The 23,392-nt window shown below is 41.0% G+C and overlaps 1 protein-coding gene across 9 annotated transcripts in view; it reads left to right on the forward strand.

The window, feature by feature from the left end:
• Positions 1–23,392, forward strand: part of SULF2 (sulfatase 2) — a 238,531-nt gene that overhangs the window by 132,055 nt on the left and 83,084 nt on the right. For 8 of the 9 annotated variants that reach the window (XM_048819455.2, XM_048819458.2, XM_048819460.2 and 5 more), the window contains one exon: positions 14,244–14,482. In XM_048819455.2, coding sequence (XP_048675412.2) covers positions 14,308–14,482 — 175 coding nt within the window. In that variant the 5' untranslated portion in view covers positions 14,244–14,307. Of the gene's footprint in view, positions 1–5,924; positions 6,076–14,243; positions 14,483–23,392 lie in introns of those variants that run through there. The other variant, XM_048819457.2, reaches the window with a different exon arrangement.

Consider the following 23,392-nt stretch of genomic DNA (forward strand, 5'->3'; position numbering starts at 1 on the left):
GCTCACTGAATCTACATTCTATGTAAAAATTGAGTATGAAACTGATCAATATGGCTCAGAGGTGTATCTGTAAATTTAATGTGTGTGTGTGTGTGTGTGTATACCAATGTTTTTGTATTTAATCACAGTAATGTTTTACATTTTTTACTGGATTTCTAGAAAAGATTTATCACTGATTTGTTAAGCAGCTAGATGAATTGTCATTTTATCTATGTTCTTAGTGATTATAGCTTTTATTGTGATTATGGTCTTCCCCAACACCTTCACTATCTGATTATGATTAATCATCAACATTCCTTGGAGTAACCTGTGCATTATTGTGGGTTATCAGCGTTTATATTTGCTTAATTATGGCTTTTACCTTGCAAACTAAAAATATATTAATGGAAATGTTTTCGGTATCAATATCTGAATTGTACTATATAATTTGCAATTAAGTAAAAATATTAACTGTATATAATTTCTATGTATGTAGAAGATAGGAATGCATTATGTCAGAGTGCTAAATCGGTAGAGCAATGTGAAACTTTTTCCTTTACTCTTGTTGGCTGTTTTGGTTTTCCATTTTCATAATACCTCAAGACATATAAACAGATTTTTTCCCTAATATGATTGCATTTCTACAGACAGCACAATCTCAGTCTAAATGATAATACTAGAGCAATTGACCACAAAATTATATGTAGTGGGGTGATCTTAGTCCACAGTCTAAAGCATATGTAACACGTGGGATCAAGGAGCTGAGCAATTAGCTCTCAACTCATTTTATTTTTCTTTGTAAAAGCATTCTGACTTGCCAAGCTTCTGATTTATATTAAAGCAATGTTTATACTTGCAGACCACATATACATTGTATTCATTAGAAAAAAAGTAAAACTCTATACAGGACCTGATTCTGATCTCACTGATTCTAGTGTAAATCAAGAATAATTTCATTGAAGTCAATGAAACGACACTGGTATAAAACAGGTGTGAGATCAGAATCAGGCCCCAGTGTTAGTTTTTTAGTGCAAGAAACAGAGGGGAGCCTGTAAAGGTATAGAGAAGGGTGACCAAAATAGCTAATTGTTCATTGGGTTTATGTATGATGAGTGGATAGCAAAGAGAGGGTAGATCACCCAAGATGGAGAAAGATTAGAAGGGAATTGACTGAGGTTTTTAAAATGTGGAGGTCAACCCTTACATTCTATCTTCTTACATAATGTGAGAAGGCAACATTCAATGCATTTAAAAAGTAACAAATTTGTGAACAATGAAAAGTAAATGCTTTGTATCAGGGATTCCCCTTCCTCACTTGCTGTCCATCCTTTGTTTGTATGACTTCATAGTTTTTTGGTTCTCCTCTTACTTCCCTGCTGATGCTTCTCCATCTCCTTGGATCCTCGGCTCGCTCACATGGTTCCAACTGTTGTCTCTATGCCGATGTCCAAGAGAGAGGGCAGTTCTATCTCAGGTACTTACGTTAGTATCTGAGCATCTCTCAAAATTTAATGCATTTACCCTCACTGGTGAAATAAGGTGTCACAGAGAGAATTAGGGACAGATTGCTAGAAGTGTTTGGGTTCCGAAAAAATGCTGATAGCCTACTAGGTTCCTATGTAAAAGCTCATATTGATTTCATTAGGAGATAGACACCTAGGTATGTCTGAAAACCCACCATACTTGTATCTGCATCTTTAGATGTCTAAGTATCTTTTGAAAAACTGGCCTTAAGTGGCTTGCCCAAGGTCACAAAGTGTATAGCAGAACAGGGAACTAACCACTGAACTAACCTTCCTCTCCCGTAGGAGAGGCTTTTTCACCGCCAGTACCACCCTTGTCTAGTGTTTCATCTTCACAGAGATGTCCTACTATCTTCTTAAATATAGAGACAAGAGAGCCTTCTCATTCTAACCTTCTCTACTCCCTTCTCCTCCTTCACTGTTGAAAACCCCACCATCTGACCCATCACCCAAACAGGGGTATCCCATTTGAGTGTTTCCTGTCTTCCAGGATCTTGTTAAAAGTCTTACTTGTTCTTTCATTATAGGACATCTGAAGTTTAGATTTCCCTTTCTCCTTTCCCACAACAGCCCCTCTGTCCATGCCTTGACATCTCTCTTGTGGACTGTTGTAACCTCCCACTTTCTGGGTTACTCACATCTCATCATGCAGCCTTCTACTTCAAATGTACTTCTGCTGCTGAAAATGGCTCTGTCACTCCCCTCTTTGAATCCTCTTCCTTGCTCCTTCTCACATTCAGGTCTCTCATCCTAATCATCAAGTCCTTGTACAAAACTGCCACTACCTATATTTCTAATTTCAGTTAATTTCTTTCCTCAGCTCCTGCTGCCTATACACTACTCCTGTGCCTCCAATGCTGTGGGTATAGTTTATAATGGACTAAATAATTTTTAGGTAATTAGTAACTTGTAGCTAGTCAAGCTACAGTAAAATAATGACAGGCAGTCTAATTAGAGGCTCAAGTTAGGTGGGGTAATATCTTTTATTGGACCAACTTCTGTTGGTTGGAGAGACAAGCTTTCAAGTTTCAGAGCTAGAAAGCTTGTCTCTCTCTCACCAACAGAAGTTGGTCCAATAAAAAGATGATATACACACACCTTGCCTCTCTGGTATCCTGGGACCAGCAGAGCTACACAATGCTGCAAACAGTGTAATGGCATACTACACGAAGTTAGTCAAATGTTTTTATTCTGTCCAGTGTTCCACAATGAGATTAGGTGCATTATGGGAGCAGGTGTAGGAGATGTTGCTCTTTTATTTTTTGAACCATCAAGTATTGGCTACTTTTGGAGGTAGTATAATACCAAAGTAGCTGGATGAGGGTCTGATCGAGTGTGACCATTCTAAATCACCATGAACTATCTTCTCCAATTGGTAAATGGAGAGAAATTCTTCCACTTAAAAAAATGTGTATAATTTCTTCCCCTGTGCACCTGTATGATAATAGAGACCATTGTTTTACCAAGAATGTGGACTTTTTGTTCCTCGAAACTCCTGATAAAGCGTTCTAAATTCCTTTAAAACCTTAAAACAATCTAAGCTCTTTTTGGCAATGAAAAAAATAATTGAAATCACCAAAATGTTTAACTTTGGAAAACTGTCCAGTCTGCACGTAGCTTTTCCATTGTGGTTTGTAACAGTGCCAACACAAACTCCTTTTGAAATATGAGATGGAAGCACGATCCACTTCAGGGTTGTCACAAACCAGAGGATATATTATTCTCTTAATGCACTTTCATAACTCCCAATAACATTAATGGGAATTACATGCAATCACTGAGAGGAAAATATGCCCTTTTGTTAAATTGGGAGATCCATTATGACAGATTTTCTGATGATGTTAGATCACATTCAGATTATATTCACATCATCACTTTATTATTATCCTTATTATTTTAAACCTCTTTATTGGTCACCATTTTATTTTAATGAAAATTCCCCTCATGAGCAACTTCCCTATGTAAGATAGGGCAAACTATTATTAAAAATAATAAAGTTGGTTTAACGTCAGCCTAGTCTACACACAGTTTTAGTATCTGCATAACTGGTGGTTAGGGGAATGATTTTTGTTATTAATTGATATAATTATACCAGTACAACCCCTAGTATGGATTCAGTTATGCTGGTTATAAAGGTGCCTTCACTGGCATAGCTTAGTCCCCTTCCTGTATGAGCATTAGCTATATTACATTTACAGCAATATAACTACATCTACAGGAGGAGGATTGTACCACTTTAACTGTACCAATATAGGAAAATGATATCCTGTCCATTTTCAGCTCTACTGGTATAGCTTAAAGCAGATCAACATCCTGTAACAGAAGGGGCGTGTATCTATTAAGCCTACCAAATAAAGTCTGAGTTAAGGCTGTCACCAGGTTAGTGGGTTGGTGTTTGGGGTTGGGGGGAGGCAATGCATTTGGTTTATGTACGGTTTGAACATGAATCTCTTGTTAAAACCCTACATGGCTTTAAAAATATTTGATCATCTCAGTCTCTAGTTCTTTCTGTGTCTCAGGGTTTTGAATTGCCGGCTATCACCATAGTATTTTGAGCACTTTCTATATAGAATAGATTGGCACTAGTGAAGTTCTTGGTAGACTTCATGGAATGTATGGGTTAGTACTAGCTAGACATTTTCTTTGAGACATTTGTAGGAAATATCACTGTTTTCTCTCAGCTTGATCCTGCTTCCATTTAAATTAATGCATGTTTTGCCATTGATTCAGTGGGAATAAGATAGGGTCGTCTTGCTCTAACCTGTTGCTTATTCCTGTTCTTTCATTAATTGTTCTCTTTGAACAGGAAAATTATATCGTGCCCATTTTCAACCACATATAAATCGCAAATGTAGCACTATTTTATGGGAAAAGTATGGTAGCATGTTAAAAATGAACACAGAATGTCATTTTATTTTCAGATGCATATATTTGATGCAGTTTTTAGCTATGAATGCCAGTTTAAGATAGTGAAAATTTATTCACATATAGGTTTGAGTTTCGGGTCTGGTCTCATTTGCAGTGAGTTCAGGATGAGATTAGCAAATGCTATATTGCATTATAATATAGCAAATGCTATATTGTTTTGAGATAAACATATAACTGTATACATTGCAGCATAGGGATGCTTGAAGGCCACTTTGAAAACAGATTAAAAGAACATTTATTAACACAGCGGATCTATAGTTAAGAACAACTCATCATGGGATATACAGCATATCCAGTAAAAACTATTTAATATTTGTCACAGTAGCGTCCAGATATTCTTATCAGAATAGTGTTTTCAGTGTTTGTACAGTGCCTGGTGCATATACTATCCTACCTGAACTATCTTACTCAGGATTTTTAAAAATTTACAAACATTGTTGGGTACCTTAATTTTTACATTCCTAAAATGAGACGCTCCAGAAAGGCCTGAATTTCAGAAGGTACTCTTTGAAAATCAGGCCTCTTTCAAAGGGCAATTTAGGCATCCTGAAGTGCTAGTCATTTTGGAATATTTTAGACTAAGGGTTCTGATCTGGGAAATACTTACTCCTGTGGGTATACCGACGTGAGCAGTCCACTGAACTTACCTACTCACGTGAGTAAAATTAGACGGATGGCTGTTTGCGGGATCAAACCGTACCTAGTACATTTTTGAAACACAAAGCAGATAAAAGTAGGGCAACGTGTTTAAATAGCCTCTATCTTTTTTGTGCAGTGCCATTATCCCTGGGTGCCAGACCCAATAAACTCCATCAGTGCTTCGACTACTCGACTTGTTCTAAAGGCTTTGTCTGTGTTGCTGCATTAACGCCCTCCCACCTCTCTCCTTCCGCATGGAAAACGTCTCTGTTTAAACTCTAATTCGGCCGCGTGGGTGGGTGTCCGTGCAGAGAAACGGAGACCGAGCGAGCTATCTTGTCTGTTGGGTGAGACGAAGCCAAGTCCGACAGAGCTGTGAGCGGCTGGACTTTGAACAAGTGCTGGTGGAACAGGTTTCCTCCCCCTCTGAGCCGCTTGGCGATTGCGTCAGGGCGGGGAGGAGGATTCTGGAGCTAAATGAACTTTTTAAATAATTTAAAAAACAAAACAAAACACCCCACCCACACCTCTTCCCCTCAAAGGTTGGTTTGGACATGGGCTCCAGCTGCTGCCCTGTGCCGGGGTTAATCACCTTCTCCCTAGCCCTGCTCAGCACCGCCAGGGCCGTGGCAGGAGGACAGAGCTGGCTGCCGCGCCGGGGACCTGGCTCTGCTGCGTGTGATATTTAAAGCCGGCTCTGTGCAGCAGCCTGGAGCATAGCTCAGCCGAGCTCCGGCGGCCGAGCAGCCGCCCAGCATCCGGCGCAGCGCGTGTGTGTGCGCGCGGTGTGGGGGGAGCAGGCAGGAGGCAGCACCGGCGGGGGGGGTGGAAGGAGCCTAACCTCCGGCGGCTGGGGGAGGCCATGCCCGGCACTGGGGGCTCCTGGCGGCCGAGCCCAGCTGCTGCGGCGGGGGGGCTGAGCTGCTCCTGAGGCGGAGGAGGCGCTGGAAGGGAAGGGGACATGCAGCACCCAGCCGCCAGCTGCTGCGGCGTTTTCACTGCCCGGGTAAGTGGGGCAGGGGGGTGGGTGAGGGGGAGCTGCCCAGAGCCTCCCTTCAGAGCCGGGGAGGGGGCGAGCCCAAAGTTTAGCGGAGCTGCGGGGGGTGGGGGGGGTGGGGGAGTAGAGGGTTGGAGGATGGAATGGGGAGCTTGGGGACAGGGAGGAGATGAGAGCAGGGGTTGGGTGGGGGATAGGGGAGGAGATGGGAGGGTTGGAGAATGGGGCAGGGCGGAGATGGGAGCAAGGGGTCAGGGTGGGGAAGGAAATGGAAGCAGTTGTGGGGTGAAGGGACGGGAGGGGGGAGGCTGGGAGGTACTGCCAGCCCTCCAGGATTGTCCTGGAGTCTCCAGGAATTAAAGATTAATCTTTTAATTAAAGATTATGTCCTGTTGAAAGCTCCAGGAATATATCCAGTCTATATTGGCAACCTTAAGGGGGAAGATGAGATATAGGGGTAGGGTGATGACGGATGGGCTAGAAGACAGGTAGAGGCTGGCAGGTGAGTCAGACTGGGTAGGCAGGGAGCAGCCTGGGCACTTGGCCCCAGCCTAATGGGGGCAAGAAGAGATGCTGCTCTGCCTCCTTCAGCAGGGTGCATCGGCTTCCCAAGAGCTGGGGGGTCTTGTGCCCTGTAGAGCAGGGGTCTGGAGCTGTGGGCTCTCTGCACAGCCGGAGGGCACCTGGCTAGCACTGTTGGGGTGCCTGTCACCCTGCTCAGTGCGGGTGGAGTGTGGTTAGCTGCACGTGGCAGTGATGGGACATACTTAATCTGATCTGCCCTTGATATGGCCCGGCTGGGCTTTTATAAAAGTCTAGTGTCCTCAGTGATTAAAACTTGTACTGAAAGGGGGCTGCACAGCGTGCAGGTCTGCACCCTCAACACTGGGGAACGGCTGGGGCGGCAGGAAGCCGGGCAGTTTGTTTGCGCTGTATTTATCTAAAGATTCCACGTTTAAACCTTCCCTGGTTTGGGATGAAATACCAGATGTTGGGAGGTATCTGTGCAAGAAACAGTTGTTTGTAAAACAGCTGATGCCTTGACACTTAGTTTTTCATTTAATAAATTCACATGTGCCTTGGGGTTTAAAAAACCAACCTTGCATTGAAAATCTAATTTTTCTGTATACAGTAATATAAAATCTTTAGTCACTGAATAGATTTGTCTCTGTATGTTTGTTTAGTTTTTTTAGACTATCTTTTTTGTGGCATACTGGTTCTATATTCGTTCACTCTTCCCTTGTGGTATTTTCAAATCTCCCGTTAGCTGCAGTAAATATTAATTTTTTAAATTTATTCTTAAAAATCAGCCTAAAGTTGTACTTAATAAATATGCAAATATGGGTGTATTTAGGGGAGAAATAATACTCGTCCTCTCTGTTAATTTGTTCTTGGGACAGAAGTGAATGTGCTGTAGAAAAATGTTTATTATAATGGACTTCAGTGGACAGGGGACCAAAATAAAACTCTAACCTTATATGAGGACTAGCTCATAACAGAGAACCTTAGTGTGAGTTCTTTATATTGTAGCTCTACTGAATACTAATATAGAATAATGTGGTATTTAACAGTAAAGCACTTCTTACAAAAAATGTAACTGAACATTAGAGTCACAGGAAATTTTTATTTAAAATAAAGGTTAGTGTGTGGAGAAAGATTTCCCCTTGTTAAATGCTTAGCAGTTTGAGCCCTGGTTGCCATGCTCACCAGCAGAACAAAAGTAATTCAAAACAATCTGTTTAAATATGTAATTTAATGTTCTAATAAGCATTTGGAGCTGTGACAATGTCCTGGCTCTCTAAGGAAATGTTTTCACAGAGAGGTCAGATATAGAGCGATCAATCAGTCCTCATCCTCAAAGTAAACCTGCACAAAACTTTCAAAAGCCGAGCCTGGGAGCTTAAATTCATAACTTTGCTAGACACTAAAAATCATGGTCTTAATAAAAAGAAAAGGAGGACTTGTGGCACCTTAGACTAACCAATTCATTTGAGCATAAACTTTTGTGAGCTACAGCTCACTTCGTTGGATGCATCCAATGAAGTGAGCTGTAGCTCATGAAAGCTTATGCTCAAATAAATTGGTTAGTCTCTAAGGTGCCACAAGTACTCCTTTTCTTTTTGCGAATACAGACTAACACGGCTGCTACTCTGAAACCGGTCTTAATAAAGAGATGATTTATAGTTTATTACAACAATCTGCAACCCACTAACCCCCCTGTTTATCCTATGACTACAGGTGTGTTAGTGGGCCACTTCACCTTGAGTGGTCCCTTAGTTTAGAATACGTGTTAAGGACTTACGCTATCTGTTCAACCTTGTATTTAGCTGCATTTCCTTTCCCAGACCTCTGTGTAACTCAAAAGCTTGTCTGTCTCATGAACAGAAGTTACCTCACCCACCTTGTCTCAGGAAATGTTAGACATGTAGCCATAGTTCATGCATGTGCTATTGATGTAACCTTCAACAGTCAAGGTTAGCACTGGGTTTGGGCTTTGGCTTTTTGTATCCTCTTTTAAATTTAAATTCATGACTTTTTGAAAAAATATTTAGAAAATGTGAATCTTAAAAAAAAAAAAAAAAAAAAAGGTAGTCTGATGTGTTGTGAGATTACAGCACAAATCATGATTCGGTAGGATTTTTTTTTTCCGTGAGCCTATTTGAATGCAAACAAGAATCCTCCCTGTCTAAGTGTAAAATGGAATTTTATATGTAGGTGTTATAACTTGCAAAACATGGTCTTAAATAAAAATTGTAGCTGATTGAAGGCATCAGTGAGAAAGAGTTGTTCTGCATGAATGCAAGGATCTGCAACAGTGGTCCAAGAGTTAATAGACCAGAGGTACAGTTGAAACCATTTAAATGGCAACCTGATAAACAACATGCTTATTTAATTGGGAAGGCAGGTAGGGAATGGATCCCACACAATGCATTTCCATGACTCTAAACACTGAATAATGGAACACCTAAGTCTGCTTAAATAACATACCTGGTGTTGGCTCCAGACACATTCAGAACAGTTATCAAGTGTAAGTTACTGTTTGCTAGCATATTTTTCCCATTATGCAGCTACTCTTTGTTCCTTACACGCTGTTTCCCTGTTTATGGCTGCTAAATGAGTCAAACATGCCTTAGCTGCTTTTTTTTTAATTACTGTTTTGCATTATGCTCATTTTTAAAGCAGTCTAATAAATAAAAGTGAATCTGAGATGCAGTTACTTTATAAATCTGCTTCTAGTTATATGTCAAATTAATGGCATTATAAGCTCAAAGAATGGTTGACATGTATTGTTTCTTTTTTCATAACAAAATAATTTGTTCCATGTTGTATATTATGTCTTTGGCAGTACAACATGAGCCAGATTCTGTTCTTAGTTGTGATGGGGGTAAATCCAGATTTGTGTTTGGTTTTTTTGTGGGGTGTTTTTGGTTTTTACTTTACTGGAGTTACAATAGTGTAATAGAGTATTTATGCTAGGTACAGTTGAAATATTTCCCCACTGTCTCTAAGGCTGGTTCAGTTGCACCATTGGTAACTGCATAGCGAGTGCTAGGTGCATATAGCCCAGCATTATCCACTACAGTTTTCAGCAGAGTAGCTGTTAGACTTTTGCAAAGTAATTTTAGTCAATGTGGTGTAAAAAAACCAGCATTTGAAGTCAGAGTTAATACTGGTGCTCTCAGGACTGCCGGGTTGATGATTGTGGTGGAGGGACATTTTTCAGAAATTTCTCCAGTGGAGGCAGCCCTCAAGAGCAGAATTTGGATCTGTGTTCTGTTAATAGAATAAACACACTAAAAGAGCCCCTTCCTGTCAACATTTATAAATGTGACTTAGTGCAGGTTCTCAACCTTTGTCTTTTTGAGGCTCCCACAACATGCTATAAAAACTCCTGGGCCCACCTGTGCCACAATAACTGGTTTTCTGGATGTAAAAGCGAGGATCGGCAGCAAGGGGTAGCAAGCCGGGCAATTGCTGGGGGCCCCATGCCACAGGGACCCCCACAAAGCTACATTGCTCAGGCTTAAGCTTCAGCCTGGGTAGCAGGACTCAGGGCCCTGGGCTTCAGTCCTATGCAGTGGGGCTTCAACTTTCTACTCTGGGCCCCAGTGAGTATAATGCTGGCCGTGCTTGGTGGCCCCCCTGAAACCTGCTCGTGGCCCCCCAGGGGGTCCCGGACATCTGGTTAAGAACCACTGACTTAGTGGTAACATTCTGCATTTCCAGACGGGAGAACTGAGTTTGCCTGTAATCTTGCTCCCCAACTGGCAGGATCTTAAGAACAAGGGAGGCATCTGTATCCAATTCAGTCTATGAAGGGAGGGAGTGATTTGTTACTGCAAATAGGGTGGTGGTGAGGGGAGAACATTCTTCTTCTTTTCTTTTCTTTTCTTTTCTTTTCCCCCCTGGGCCTCTCTGTGTTGGAGATGCTCACAGACTTACAACAGCTCAGTTAGCTGTCTCTTCTGAAAGAAAAACTTCGAGGGTTTTGATGGTACTTGCCTATAAACAGGGCTGATCAAACTTTGCTACATTTGGATGGGTAATTTAGGAGAAACTAGGAGGCACACCTAATTTCATAAGAAACAACACAGATTAGAGCTGTCCCCATCTGTTACATGGAAATGTGGCCTGCAGCGGCTACAGGTCTCAGCACATAGAGAACCAGAACACCTGGGCCGTTGAAATAAAAATGAATCGCTACACATAGATGCACCATATTAACGATGAAGGCAGACATGGCAGATGAAGGCAGACATTGTAGAATTCTGTGGGCCCCTCTTCGGCCAACATTGATACACACAGTAAACCAAACCTCCAAACAGGAATGGGAAAGAATTTTAATAACTTGCCTTTGCCTTTGACATATTGTTTCTTTCACCAAGTTCACTAATAATTGAAGAGACATTCTCAACTGTGACACTTTGCTAAGTATTGTCACAACTCAAAGACTACATCTGACCACTATGAATGTGAGACACTTCTGCTGCCATTTTATAAGCTACTTAAAGCTGTTCACTCCACACTTTCTGTGAAATCTAATTAGCAGTGGCCTATCTGTCTTGTATGAATACACACATTTCAGAAAATAGAGGATTATTTTGTAAATTGCTTTAATTTTTTTACCCTGTTATGAATATGAGTTTTGGACATAATGGTATACTTTGAGTTGGTTCCAGGGGGTATCTATGAGGAATTCTTATCCTGATAACAACAGGGACATAACCTATGAGAATAGTTTAAACATCTGGAGCAGAGAGGGGCAAAGATGAAAAGAATTATTTTGGTAGAGATTGCCTGCTGAACTTAATATGCAGTATTTTTCATATCTTCTTGGAGATAAGGGTAACTTTATAACTGTCAATACGTTTTTGTAGCTAGAAAAGTTGTGGAGACACCTCTGTATTGTTTTTTTTTCTCCCAGGGTCCCAAAATATACTAAGAATTTTATAGGAAGACATAGTTCCTGGCCCAAAGGGCTTACTGTCTCATTTTAGAGGTGATGCAATGAATGAGGGTAATAAATAGTAGGGAGGAAATGGGCTGGGGAGTGGAGGAGGGAAGAGGGTACAACAACGAGGTCATATGGTTATTCCCATGCATTTGTTTTAACGAAAAAAGAAAATGCAAGATACACTTGTGTATAAATCCCATATCCAGTTACGGGGGAAAGGGAAGCATGGTCAGATACAATAGTAACAGACAGCCTTCAGTTGGCTAGTCCCAAGAAAAAAATGAAATGATCCCTTGTAAATCCCATGTCTTCAGAAAAACACTGGCTGTATAATGGGAATGGACAGATCATCAGTTTTGTTGGGGGGGTTTTAATACACATTTCTGTTTATTAGAATTTTTATGTGTCTTCAGGAGGGAATATCTCTACTAATGTGCACCTCCCAACCTTTTGATTCCTCCTCCCCAGTGAACAGCTCTAGGGTCTGCCTCTATCACTGCTCTTGACTTTCCCAAGTAGTAGCTGCACAGTGAAACTGGCATGATTCTTGCCTGTTTCACTGCTGCAGCAGAATTCTGAACATGAGCAACGAAAACTGACAAGAATGGTCAGTGTGTACTCTAATAGCTTGGCAAAGCTCTGCGCGGAGCCAAGGTACTAGAGCTGTCAGCCTGCAGTTTTAGAAGACTTCCCCCTCCCCCCCCCCCCACTACATGGGCTAGAATTTGTTCTTTTAAATAAAATCTTAGATTCTGCAGAAATTGATTTTAATTCACTCCTAAATCCGTAAAGAAACTTGCTGGGGTGAATAATTAGGTTGACTTTTCAATCCTGGTCTATGTATATGAATTGGGAAATAGCCCTTGCTAAATATTGCATCAAAGTACAACTAGATATCTGCTGGTTTAAATATAAGAATCTTGTGCTTTCTCTCCCCCGCCCCCCGAATATAGAAACTGTGTGTAATTTCTCAGACCAGTGGTTTTGTCATGGCTTGAGAACAGTCTTAATCAAGGTTTATCCCAAGAAACAAATTCTGGTAGTGATGACTTGATGATATTGCTATGCAATAATCTGCTCGGAGGGACAATTTCTAACTTGCTTTATGGACAGAACATTAAGCTTCTTTCATTGAGTAAAGCATACTGTGCTGGGCTTTCTCTACTCAGCCACTTCTGGTCTTTACAAAAGGCAGATAGTTTCTCAAGTGTTACTTTTAATTGATTTCCACTGCATTATGTGAACTCACTGGCACAAGTCCAGAGAAAGCCAGTACATAGGGAATTAATCAAAAATTGACTCATTGATCACTTGATGGGATGAAATAATTAGCTCTTAATATTCTCTGTATAGTTTCTTACGGGTGCTTTGACTTCCATTAGCAAAAGAAAATTCCTTTAGGCCAGAAGATTATCAACCAGCATTGAAATTTAAGAAATGTCTCAATGTTCATTCATCTAGGGCAGTGATTCTCAAAGCCAGTCCGCTGCTTGTTCAGGGAAAGCCCGCTTCCCGCAGCCCCCACTGGCCTGGAGCGGCAAACCACGGCCAGTGGGAGCCGCAATCGGCTGAACCTGAGGACGCGGCAGGTAAACAAACCGTCCGGCGTGCCAGGGGCTTTCCCTGAACAAGCGGCGGACCAGCTTTGAGAGCCACTGATCTAGGGCATGCCCCTGCTTGCTTAGAAATCAATGGGAACTGTGCTGTTGATTCCAGTGGGAGCAGGATCAGGGTCTTAGAAACCAATCCTGTAAACAGTTTACCTCTGGGCATAATCCTTACTGCGTGCCATGAACAGTTCTAGGCAATAGGACAATTCTCAGTGTGTCTAGTGATAAGAGTTTGCGGGACTAGGCCCTTAAATTGTAAATACAGAACATGCTTGTTTAGTACTTTAACAGAAAAACAACAACGGCAACAAATTTCTGTAAAACCTCCATATCCATTTTGAAATAACACGACTGCCACCCACAAAGCCAGGAAGTTCAGAGTTAGTGCTGAAACACTAGCCTGAAATCATCCTGTCATTTCTAGGCACATGCAGCCAAATTCAGCCCTGGTATAAAGGGACATGCTTTCCAGTTGAAATCTGTGAGTTGCAGCAACTTGTGCCAGATCTGAATTTGGCTTGTAGATCATGACTTCACAAGACAAACTTATTGTTCACTCAATAGGTTTTACTACAATCTTGGTAAAAATCTCTATTTAGATAAATTGTTCCTTTAAAGGTGATTTTTTTTGACTCAGTAAATAAAATTACATCAGTCAAAAGTACCCAGAGGGCCTTAAATTTACATTAGGGATAAGTACCCTGCACTGTTGTAGCTCCCAGATCCAGTACTCTCTGTATATCGTTTTAATTTCTGATTAGTTGCACCTGGCTAAAACATTTTTAAATGATTTTGTTTAAAAAAAAAAAAATGTTCTTTCCCTTCTGGGTTCCTTGAACTTTTTGCCAACTTTCAGCACTCAGCAAAATGTCTCAAGAAATTTAGATAAACTCTTGAAAATTGTGAATGTTTCTACTTCTAACAGGTACCAAGGTGAAAAACTGCAAGTAACTTGTTTCTCATTTAGAGGGTTTAGGGTATTTTAGGTATATGTGGCTTAGCCTTTTAAAAGGAACCTCCTTGTTCATTTGAAAGATTTTGATAAATGGGAACATTTTTTTTATTTTATTTTTTGCATAAATGCTTACCTGCTTTCCCTCTTCCCATGTTAGATCTGCAAGTAAAGAGGAAATAGAAGACCCACCTTGTTTGGAGAGAACGCAAAATCAGCACAATATGGCACAGTCTAGCATTGTCCTTGGATTATTCATAATGACTGTTTTATCAATGCTGGATGGAAGTTCAGCTTTCCTATTAAATCAGCGTCTGAAGGGAAGATTTCAAAGGGACCGCAGAAACATCCGTCCAAACATCATTCTCATTCTTACTGATGATCAGGATGTAGAACTTGGTAAGAGCCAAACAAAGGGTATTTTAGTTCACAAATATGGCATTGGTTTTGCTTGGGGCTAGATTCTGCTCTCAGACACTCTAGTGTAAATAGAAAAGGAGTACTTGTGGTACCTTAGAGACTAACCAATTTATTTGAGCATAAGCTTTTGTGAGCTACAGCATCCGATGAAGTGAGCTGTAGCTGATGAAAGCTTATGCTCAAATAAATTGGTTAGTCTCTAAGGTGCCACAAATACTCCTTTTCTTTTTGCGGATACAGACTAACACGGCTGCTGCTCTGAAACCTGTCTAGTGTAAATGTACATTTTGACCAGTGCAGCAGAGAACAGGATATAATCCCTAACCTGCAGATGATTTTTTTTCTCTGTGAAATGTACAATAGAAGGAACAAGTGGTGAAATATTGTGAAAATGTGTGTGTACATGTAATATGCTAACTCATTGACAGCAAATGTAACATCAGTTTAAGATTTGATACATTCTGTCTCTGGGGTTATATCCTGCTTTGGTGGGGAAACAAATCTCTGATTTTTAATGTTTATCTTCAGTTTGCTTATTACAGTTCTGTGCACAAGCTGGGAAGTTGCACACAAAGATGGTAGGTTTAAATACATAACTGGCTATTCATGTAATTACCCAATTTCCTTGTGAAACTGCAGTATTTGGAGTTTTTTTAAATCTCTAAATTCCATTATTAAATAGTATTACAAGAAATTAAAACTAATTTAGGGATTTTTCCCATGAAGATAAAGTATTTGATTACTGCCAAGATCATTTAGAATCATAAGAGTCTACTCTCTTATTCAGCTCTGATCATCTGTTCCACTAGTTGAAGTTGTAATTGTTGAGGAAAGAAGATTAAGCAAAGAAAGTTTGTTTAATCTTAATGATTTGGCATAACGATTAAGTTGAGAAGCTTGCTGAAAAATTAACCTATATCTTTGCAGAATCTTGTTTATAGTGAGAAGCAATTACCAGAAAGGAGTTTTATATGAGTAGTTTTTTAGGTACATTTAAAAAAGGGTTTATGAAGCCCATATCTGTTTAAAAATTGAGGGGATAGAATCTGTTTTATGTTTCTTTGAGCACCATTAAAGCAAATTTCCAGTATAGTAGACTAGAAAACAAATTGTGGGGAAAAGGTGGAGCATCATAGTAAAATGAAGGAGCTTTGATTTATGCAGGGACAGCTGCTGTTCTAAACCAAAAGCGTATGATGGCATAATGACAATGCTTTTATAGATACTTTCTTTTTATCTGTGTTTCTGCATGTCATAAGCTATATTCCCAATTGTCACTTGGTTCGAAAGGTAACTAGAAAGTTTTCCGGTGTGACAGGATAAGAAATAAAATATTAGTTTTAAGTGAGGCAGGTTCAGAAGTTTGTTTGTTTGTTTGGAGTGATGGTTATGTTTTTCACAATTAGACAGACCAGTTTCAATAATGCATATCCAAAAAAGCCAAGTACATTATCTCTCAGTCTCATGTGACCAAAATCCAGAGGGTCGTCCTAAAAAATTTATCACTTTCTATTTTATGCTCGCCTGCCCATCTCTGATGCAATTGTTAATGTCCTCTGGGCAGTATACTTCTTTTCTCAGGTAATCTGATGTCTCTTTCCAATTTCAAGCACAGTGGGCAGCTGTCCACACAAATTAGGGTTGGGCTGGAGAAAATGCATTTGATGAAGCTGAGATTTGATATTTATCATATTCCAGTTAATGGCTTCATGAGACCAAATGTTTGTTTGAGGTCATTTCTTATTCTTAAATTGGCCAACTTTATCTATCCAAACTGCTGTTTGTGAGTATTGGAGTTAATGCATTCAGGAACATGGAAACAAGATGTCAGTTGCAGTTTGGTCTACACATTGCAAATGCAAGCTAACAAAAATTTGAAAATTTTTAGAAGTGCAGTTTAGAAAACTGAGCACCGCAAAAATTACCAGTATTTCTGAGGAAATTCAGAAGGAAGCTGTGCTTTTGGTGGGCAGAGCTGGCATGAGACTTCTCATTTTGTTTTTCTGCTGAGATTGTTTTGTGGCTATTTCTGATGTGAAAGGAGAGAGGATACAATCTCAGGCTCTCTAACAGCCCTCCCCTTATTTTAACCTAAGGTGAGTTTAACAATATAGCAATAACAGGTGTGGATGCATAGCATTCAGGAAAGAGGCTTAACTTCCCTTTTATTTGTTCTGCTGTTAATCATGAATTTTACTCAGGAAACCAAACCCTAACCATGGATTGAAACAAGGGAGGATCTGATAAAAAGACTGCCCGATGCTTGGGTCAAAGGAGTTGGAGTGTGCTGTGCTGGATATAAACGAGGAAAGATAACTGCTTTCTTCTGACCTCTCTTTACCTGAAGACCAAGAAGAAGTTTAGTCAGCTATTGGAACAGGCATGCTTAGTGGCTTGTCTTCCTAATTATGAGAATTGTACTGAGTAGTGAACAAGTTGGTACATGAGTAAGAAGAGGCAAAATATACTGATGGTAGAAAAGACTTAAATTACACCCAGAGATTAATTTTCCAATTAGATTAATGAGAATCCAAGCTGTCCTAGTGCTGATGTCCAATACATTATAAATCCCAGCATCTCCAGTTTAAATTGGACTGAAGTTTGGATATCCTATTACTGTAGTTACAGTAGGTCAGCGGTTCTCAACCTGCGGGCTGCTTGTGGCCCAATTAGCACACAGCGGTGGCCCATGTGATATCCTCAGGGCCATAAATGGGGTGGGGCAGGAGGCCAGGGTGATTAGCACCTTCCACCCTGCAGGATCATGGATCTAGTGACCTCCACTGGAGCAGGCTCCCCGGCACTAGGACTGCAGTGGCAGGCAGGCAGGGTAGGTTGCATAGCTGAGCTACCTGCAGCCGAGGTAGGAAGCCACGGCGAAGGGGGTGCAGCCAGTGCATGGGGGACAGACTCTAGGTGGATGGCTGGGGGCAGTGCCTGGATGGGGAGCTAGGTACTGGGGCATAATCCCTGGATGGGGGGGGTTGAATGCTGGAGGGGGGGCTGTTATTGGAGTAGGCTGGGCGGGGAGGGGGGGACCAGTCCCTCCGGGAAGGGAGTTCTGATCTGGACAGAGCACCCTGTCTCTGCAGGACAGGCACCATGAGCGATATGTAATGGAAGCGGCAGGAGGCTCAGGGGGAGCCGGAATGGGGTGGGGCTGCTGGGAAAGGGCAGAATGGGGAGGGGCCATGGGCGGAACAGGGGAGAGGCTCCAGGTTCACCGCTCCAGCCAGGGCCACACCCCACATGGCCTTGGGTGTGGCCGGAAGAGGTGGGACAGGAGGCTAGCCTCACTAAGAGGAAGCTTCATGTGCTGCCCGTGGCAGGCACGTGTGCCAACCCAGTGTTGGGGTGGTCTGGATGCTGCAGGGGACAGTCCCAGCAGGGTTGGGTGATGGGGTTGACATTTCCTGGCTGGGGGACAGTCTGGGGAGACGCTTGGGGGCAGCCCCTGGGTGCAGATGCTGAGTGCATGGGGGACAGTCCCTGGCTGGGTGCATGGTGGTGCTGAGTGCATGTGGGATAGTTCCTGGCTGGGGGGCACCCCACACCAGGCAGGACTTCCCATCTTTTCAGGCAGGCTGCATAGCCACGTTCTCTGGGCGCTCAGCCCAGCTGCACTGCCAGCAGCAACGCGGAAGTGATGGTGGCAATACACCATGCCAATCCACCCTTACAGTAAATTAATTAATTTTAACAGTAATGTTTTGACTTATTTTGCTAATTTAAAATGCTCTTGGTAGACATTTGCTAGTGTTGAAATGAAAGGTAGTATATTGATTTGAATCATATTGCTGCCGTATAACAAATACTAAACCTTATTTGTGTGTGTGTGTGTGTGTGTGTGTGTAGAGTGTGGCTATGGCCCACGTAACACATAGCTGCATATGTGGTTCACAATGGTAAATAGGTTGAGAACTAGAGCCCTGCACAGATACAGATTTATATCTGTGGTTATAAATCGGTATCCGTGGGACTGCAGCAGTGAAAGGAGAGAAACGTGGGGCTGTCTCTCCCGGGAGCCAGCACTGTACCGCCCCAAGCCCTGCCCCATCCCTTCCATGTAGCTGTCTGGGTCTCCTGTCTGGGGAGCGGTGTCGCTGGAACACAAGAGCACAACCAGGGACAACTGCCAGTGATCCTGGTGCCCGCCCCGTGGGCAGGGCTGGGGGCGGTACAGCCGCACTGGAGGAGCTAACGGCGTGGGACGCTGGCTCCTGGAAGCTGCGGCCCCACGTTCTGCTCCTTTCGCCACTGCAGTACCACAGGTATGGATTTATATCCACGGATATAAATTTGTATTCATGCAGGACTCTGTTGAGAACCACTGCAGTAAGTCATTCGGGTCAGCTTACATAACTATCTCATTCATAGACAGAAGTGGCCTAGCTGCCTGGGAGATGCTTCATTTATGTTAGTGAGATCGGAGTAACCTGTTGATATATGATCCATTGAATAAGTACAAATCTGGAGCAAGAAGACAATGTGCTTGGCAGTTTTCCTACATAGAGAGGTGACCTGTTAGCAGCTTTTAAAAGAAAGAAGTACAAAGAGGGAAAATTGGGGAAAAATAGTATGTAAGATAGAAATAGAAAGCAAGCATAGTGTTTATGAGAGCATTCATTAACATTCCAGAGGTTGAATAGACATGTCCACCTACAGGTATCTCTCAAATTTAACTTCAAAACAGGTGAAGTCACTTGGGGATTAATTCAAACTCTTTAACAAGTGGAACTGCCAAAAACTGATGTTAACTGCATGATCTCTGACAATAAAATGCTAGTTAATGAAACATTCAATATTAGATCTTCAAACAGCTGCTATAAGTTATTTATTTATGTTGAGCAAGTTTCTACTATTGACTTATACTGAAGAATTCACAATAAATCCTGCTCCTGCAGACAACTATTTAAATTCACAACCAGGATTTTTATATTTCTCTTTTCAATATTTATATATTTTAAAGATGTTAATGTATTTTAACACGTAAAGGGAAATCTAATCTTTAACATTACATACCATTATTGTTTAGCTGGAGAGACTTGACAGGATCTCACTATCATAGTACAGGAAAATAGTTTCTCATGCACTAATATTTGAATTCTTGTATGACATACTCTGTGTTTTTGTACGGTGATCAGATCTTTTGCAAAATGTGATCACAGAGATAAACTTTGCAATCGGTATGTAATAGTGAATGTACTTGGACAAGTCTCTAGAAGGTGGTCCAGTCATAGTGTGAATATATACTAAATACAAGCAAGCAGGGGATGTGTGGGAAACAGTATGCAGTGGGGCATATTTTTAAGGCGTGGCAAAAGGTGTTCACAAAAACGTGTGCAGTTGTATGCACAAAAAGCCTGCGTTTGCGTGTTTTAATCTCTTATAACTACCTGTCTTTTCTATAGTCTTCAGGCTTGTGCACAAATGCCAGTTGTCATAGGAAATGTGAGGTTTTAAGAAGCACCTGTTACAGCCTGCTCAGTTATTGTTTCAATACAACAAAGCACTCTTTCTTAATATGCTGTGTCATGGAGTAGTGTTTGAAGAACTTTTGATAAATGTCCTACATGCACACTCCTGGGATTTAGTGCTTCTGTCGGCTTTACCCTATATACTTCCTTTGCACTTTTCCTCATAATCTTTGGATGGATAATAGAGCCCTTCTGTGACATGCATTTCTCAGATTCATTATATCCCTGAAAGATGCTGCAGGGCTCATCATAAGACCACCATCTACTCTGAATGTTAAATTGTGCTGCTGAAAATTCCTACAACTGTCATCTTAACATATACGTTTCCTGGTGCCTGGGATGTCTGCATCTCTGTTCTGACCACAATAGCTCTTCTGTCCTCCATTTACAGTGGAGGAGAAGATAAGGGACTCTCTGACACACAATGCAGGGAAAGCTTCCTTCTCAGATGGTAGGGGATAATTATTAGTACACAAACAGAGTTGTAAAAAGGAATGACTTCTCAGTGTCTGCCACAGAGCTTGCACAGTTTCACAGTGTTTCCTCAATGTCAAGGCCTCACTCAAAGTCTGTAGAGAGTTTGTCTGTGAATTTTCCACATTATAATATCAGTCTAAACAGTGACAGCAGCAGTAGAATAAACTCTGAAGAGAGATCAAGCAAAACAACTTGTTGCAGCTGATGTCACATGAAGTCCAAACAGAACTTCAGCTTAGTGCTATATATCTTTTATGCTTCTCTTTGTCTACCGAACAGCTGAATGCATCAAACAGATGACTCTCAGCAAATCTTCACCATAGATTTTCTTACAGTTCTCCAAAAAGCACAGAGTTACAAATAAGGCAACTTTATTGTCTATGATTTTAGACTTGTAACAGAGACCTTTTTCTGAATAAAATGTTGACACTCCAAAGTATAACCTCTCTTAGCACATCAGAATCTAACTAATAAAATCCTGGAAGGTTTTCCCACTTGAGAGAAGATGGTTTGCAGAGATTCAAATCCCTGATTAACACATAAGTGATGTTCTGCCATAGAAGAATATAATTTCTATTTTCCTTTAATGTCACCAAGTTTGTGTTGGAGGCAGGATGAAGAAAATAAGTTTTGGTTGGCTGGCTCAGTGTTGTTCTAAAATATTTAAAGCTGGCCTACTTAAGATTGCATGGAAGGGTATGCTTGGTTTTTGCCTTCCACTGATCTGTCACTCTGCATTAGTTCTCAAGCTGGGGAAGCAGATTAGATCATATGTTTTTGTATTAAAGACTGTTGATATATAGGCTCTTGTCATTACAGCAGTTTTATTAAAGAAGGTTACTGTCCCCAAGGGGAGACTTAACATGTAGGGTTATTTATGCACATATGCCTCTGTCATTTAAAGGGGTTGTTAAAATTGTATTTTAATAGTGGAATGACAAAACGTTCCTTCAGCCTGCTTTATTTATTTTTGAATTAGCTCATAAGACAGAGCAGTGCTAACATTTGCAATTTTTGAGTCCACCTACAGTAAAATTGGCTGTAATAATTGTAAGTGAAGTTAGAGGCTTTGAAGAGGGATGCTGCTCCCAAAGTACAAACTTTTCTATTTTGTGATTGTAAAAAAGGTCTTGTCTATTTTTTTTACGATACTACTTTTTAGTATGTGCGATATAACAGGTTCTTTTACAGGGGAGTCAGTCTTACAAATGGCGTTTCGTTCCTGTGATGAAGAATTACAAAGAGGAGTTCTGATTAGCTTAAAAGGTTCCTAACAAAATGATCTCAAGAAATCTAATGCCATGGTAATTTTAAGATGAAAAGACTTGCAGTAGAAATTCTCCTTCAGGAACCAGGGAGTCCGATTTCCTACATGGATTTCAACCATTCTCACCACCCTGTAGATTTTGAGTCATGGTTGTATCAATGTGCCCTGTATCAAATCAACTCACTGTTGCAATTTCATAATGAAGTCCATTCCTAAAGAGTTTAGAAGAAACCTAAACCCATTATTGACAGAAACAACATACAGTTTGTGCCAGATGGTTGCAGCATACATTGATTAAAGCTGAACTATTAATCCAACTCAACCTTGGGTAAGTTAGTCCCAGCTCCACTCCAGCATGAAACCTTATGCTAATCCTGATACTGTCTGTAAGGTACTTTGCTCCCATTCATAACAGGATGGGTTTGATGATATGTAAAGTTTTGTATTTATTTGGGATTTTTTTAAATGCATGTCATGCTAGTGGCAGGTGCTAATTAAACTTCCTTCTAGATCAGGTATAGTCCAAGCAGTTTTACAAGTTTTCCCCATCAATATGCTTTAATTCTAATCTAGAGGGACCACCTTTACGAGTCAGAGGGAAACTCATTCTCCATGTCTTTTCAGTCCTTGATTTCTCTGCAGAGAGAGACGATGAGTGCCAATTGTGATGGTGGCTTCTTCGAAGTGGATGCCTCCCCACCAGGAACTGGGTTGAGTCCAGAGGAATATGTCACCTAGGAAACAGGGTAGCCATTGATAACAGTGGCTTTTGGTCATTGTTGACCTTGGTTGTATTTGAACCATTGAAGGAAGGAATGAGAGCAGCAGAATAAGGACAATTGACTTCAAAAAAACAGACTTTAACAAACTCTGAGAACTGGTAGGTAAGGTCCCATGAGAACAAAATCTAAGGGAAAAAAAGAGTTCAGGAGAGTTGACAGTTTCTTAAAGAGACTATATAAAAGGCAAAAATGCAAACTATTCCTGTGTGAAGGAAAGATAGGAAAAATAGTAAGAGTCCAATAGTAAGGCTCCATCAGGAGTTCTTTAATGACCTCGAAAAGGAATCCTACCAAAAAGTGGAAACATGGATGAATTGCTAAGGAGGAATACAAAAGAATAGCTCAAGAATATAGGGACAAAATCAGAAAGGCTAAAGCATAAAATGAGTTACCCCTATGAAGGAACATAAAAGAGGTAATAAGAGGTTCTTTAAATACATTAGGAGAAAGAGAAAAACAAGGGGAAGTGTAGGTCCTCTACTTAGCAGAAAAGGAGAACCAATAAGTGATGACATCAAGAATGCTGAGGTGTTTAATATCTGATTTGCTTCAGTCTTCACTAAAAAGATTAATGGTGGCCAGATGCTTAACACAATTAATATTAACAACAAAGGAAAAGGAGTGCAATTCAAAATAGGGCAAGAACAGATTGAAGATAATTTAGTTAAATTAGATATATTCAAGGTGGCAGGACTTGCTGAAATTCATCCTAGGCTATTTAAGGAACTAGCTGAAGCAATCTCAGAACCATTAGCAATTCTCTTCGAGACCTCATGGAGGTAAGGTAAAGTCCTAGAGGACTGGAGAAGGGCAAACATAGTACCTGTCTTTAAAAAGGGGAACAAAGAGGGTCTGGGGAACTATAGACCAGTCAGCCTAACTTTGA

The sequence above is a fragment of the Caretta caretta genome, chromosome 13, assembly GCF_965140235.1.
Source record: "Caretta caretta isolate rCarCar2 chromosome 13, rCarCar1.hap1, whole genome shotgun sequence".
In the NCBI taxonomy this organism is placed as follows: domain Eukaryota; kingdom Metazoa; phylum Chordata; order Testudines; family Cheloniidae; genus Caretta; species Caretta caretta.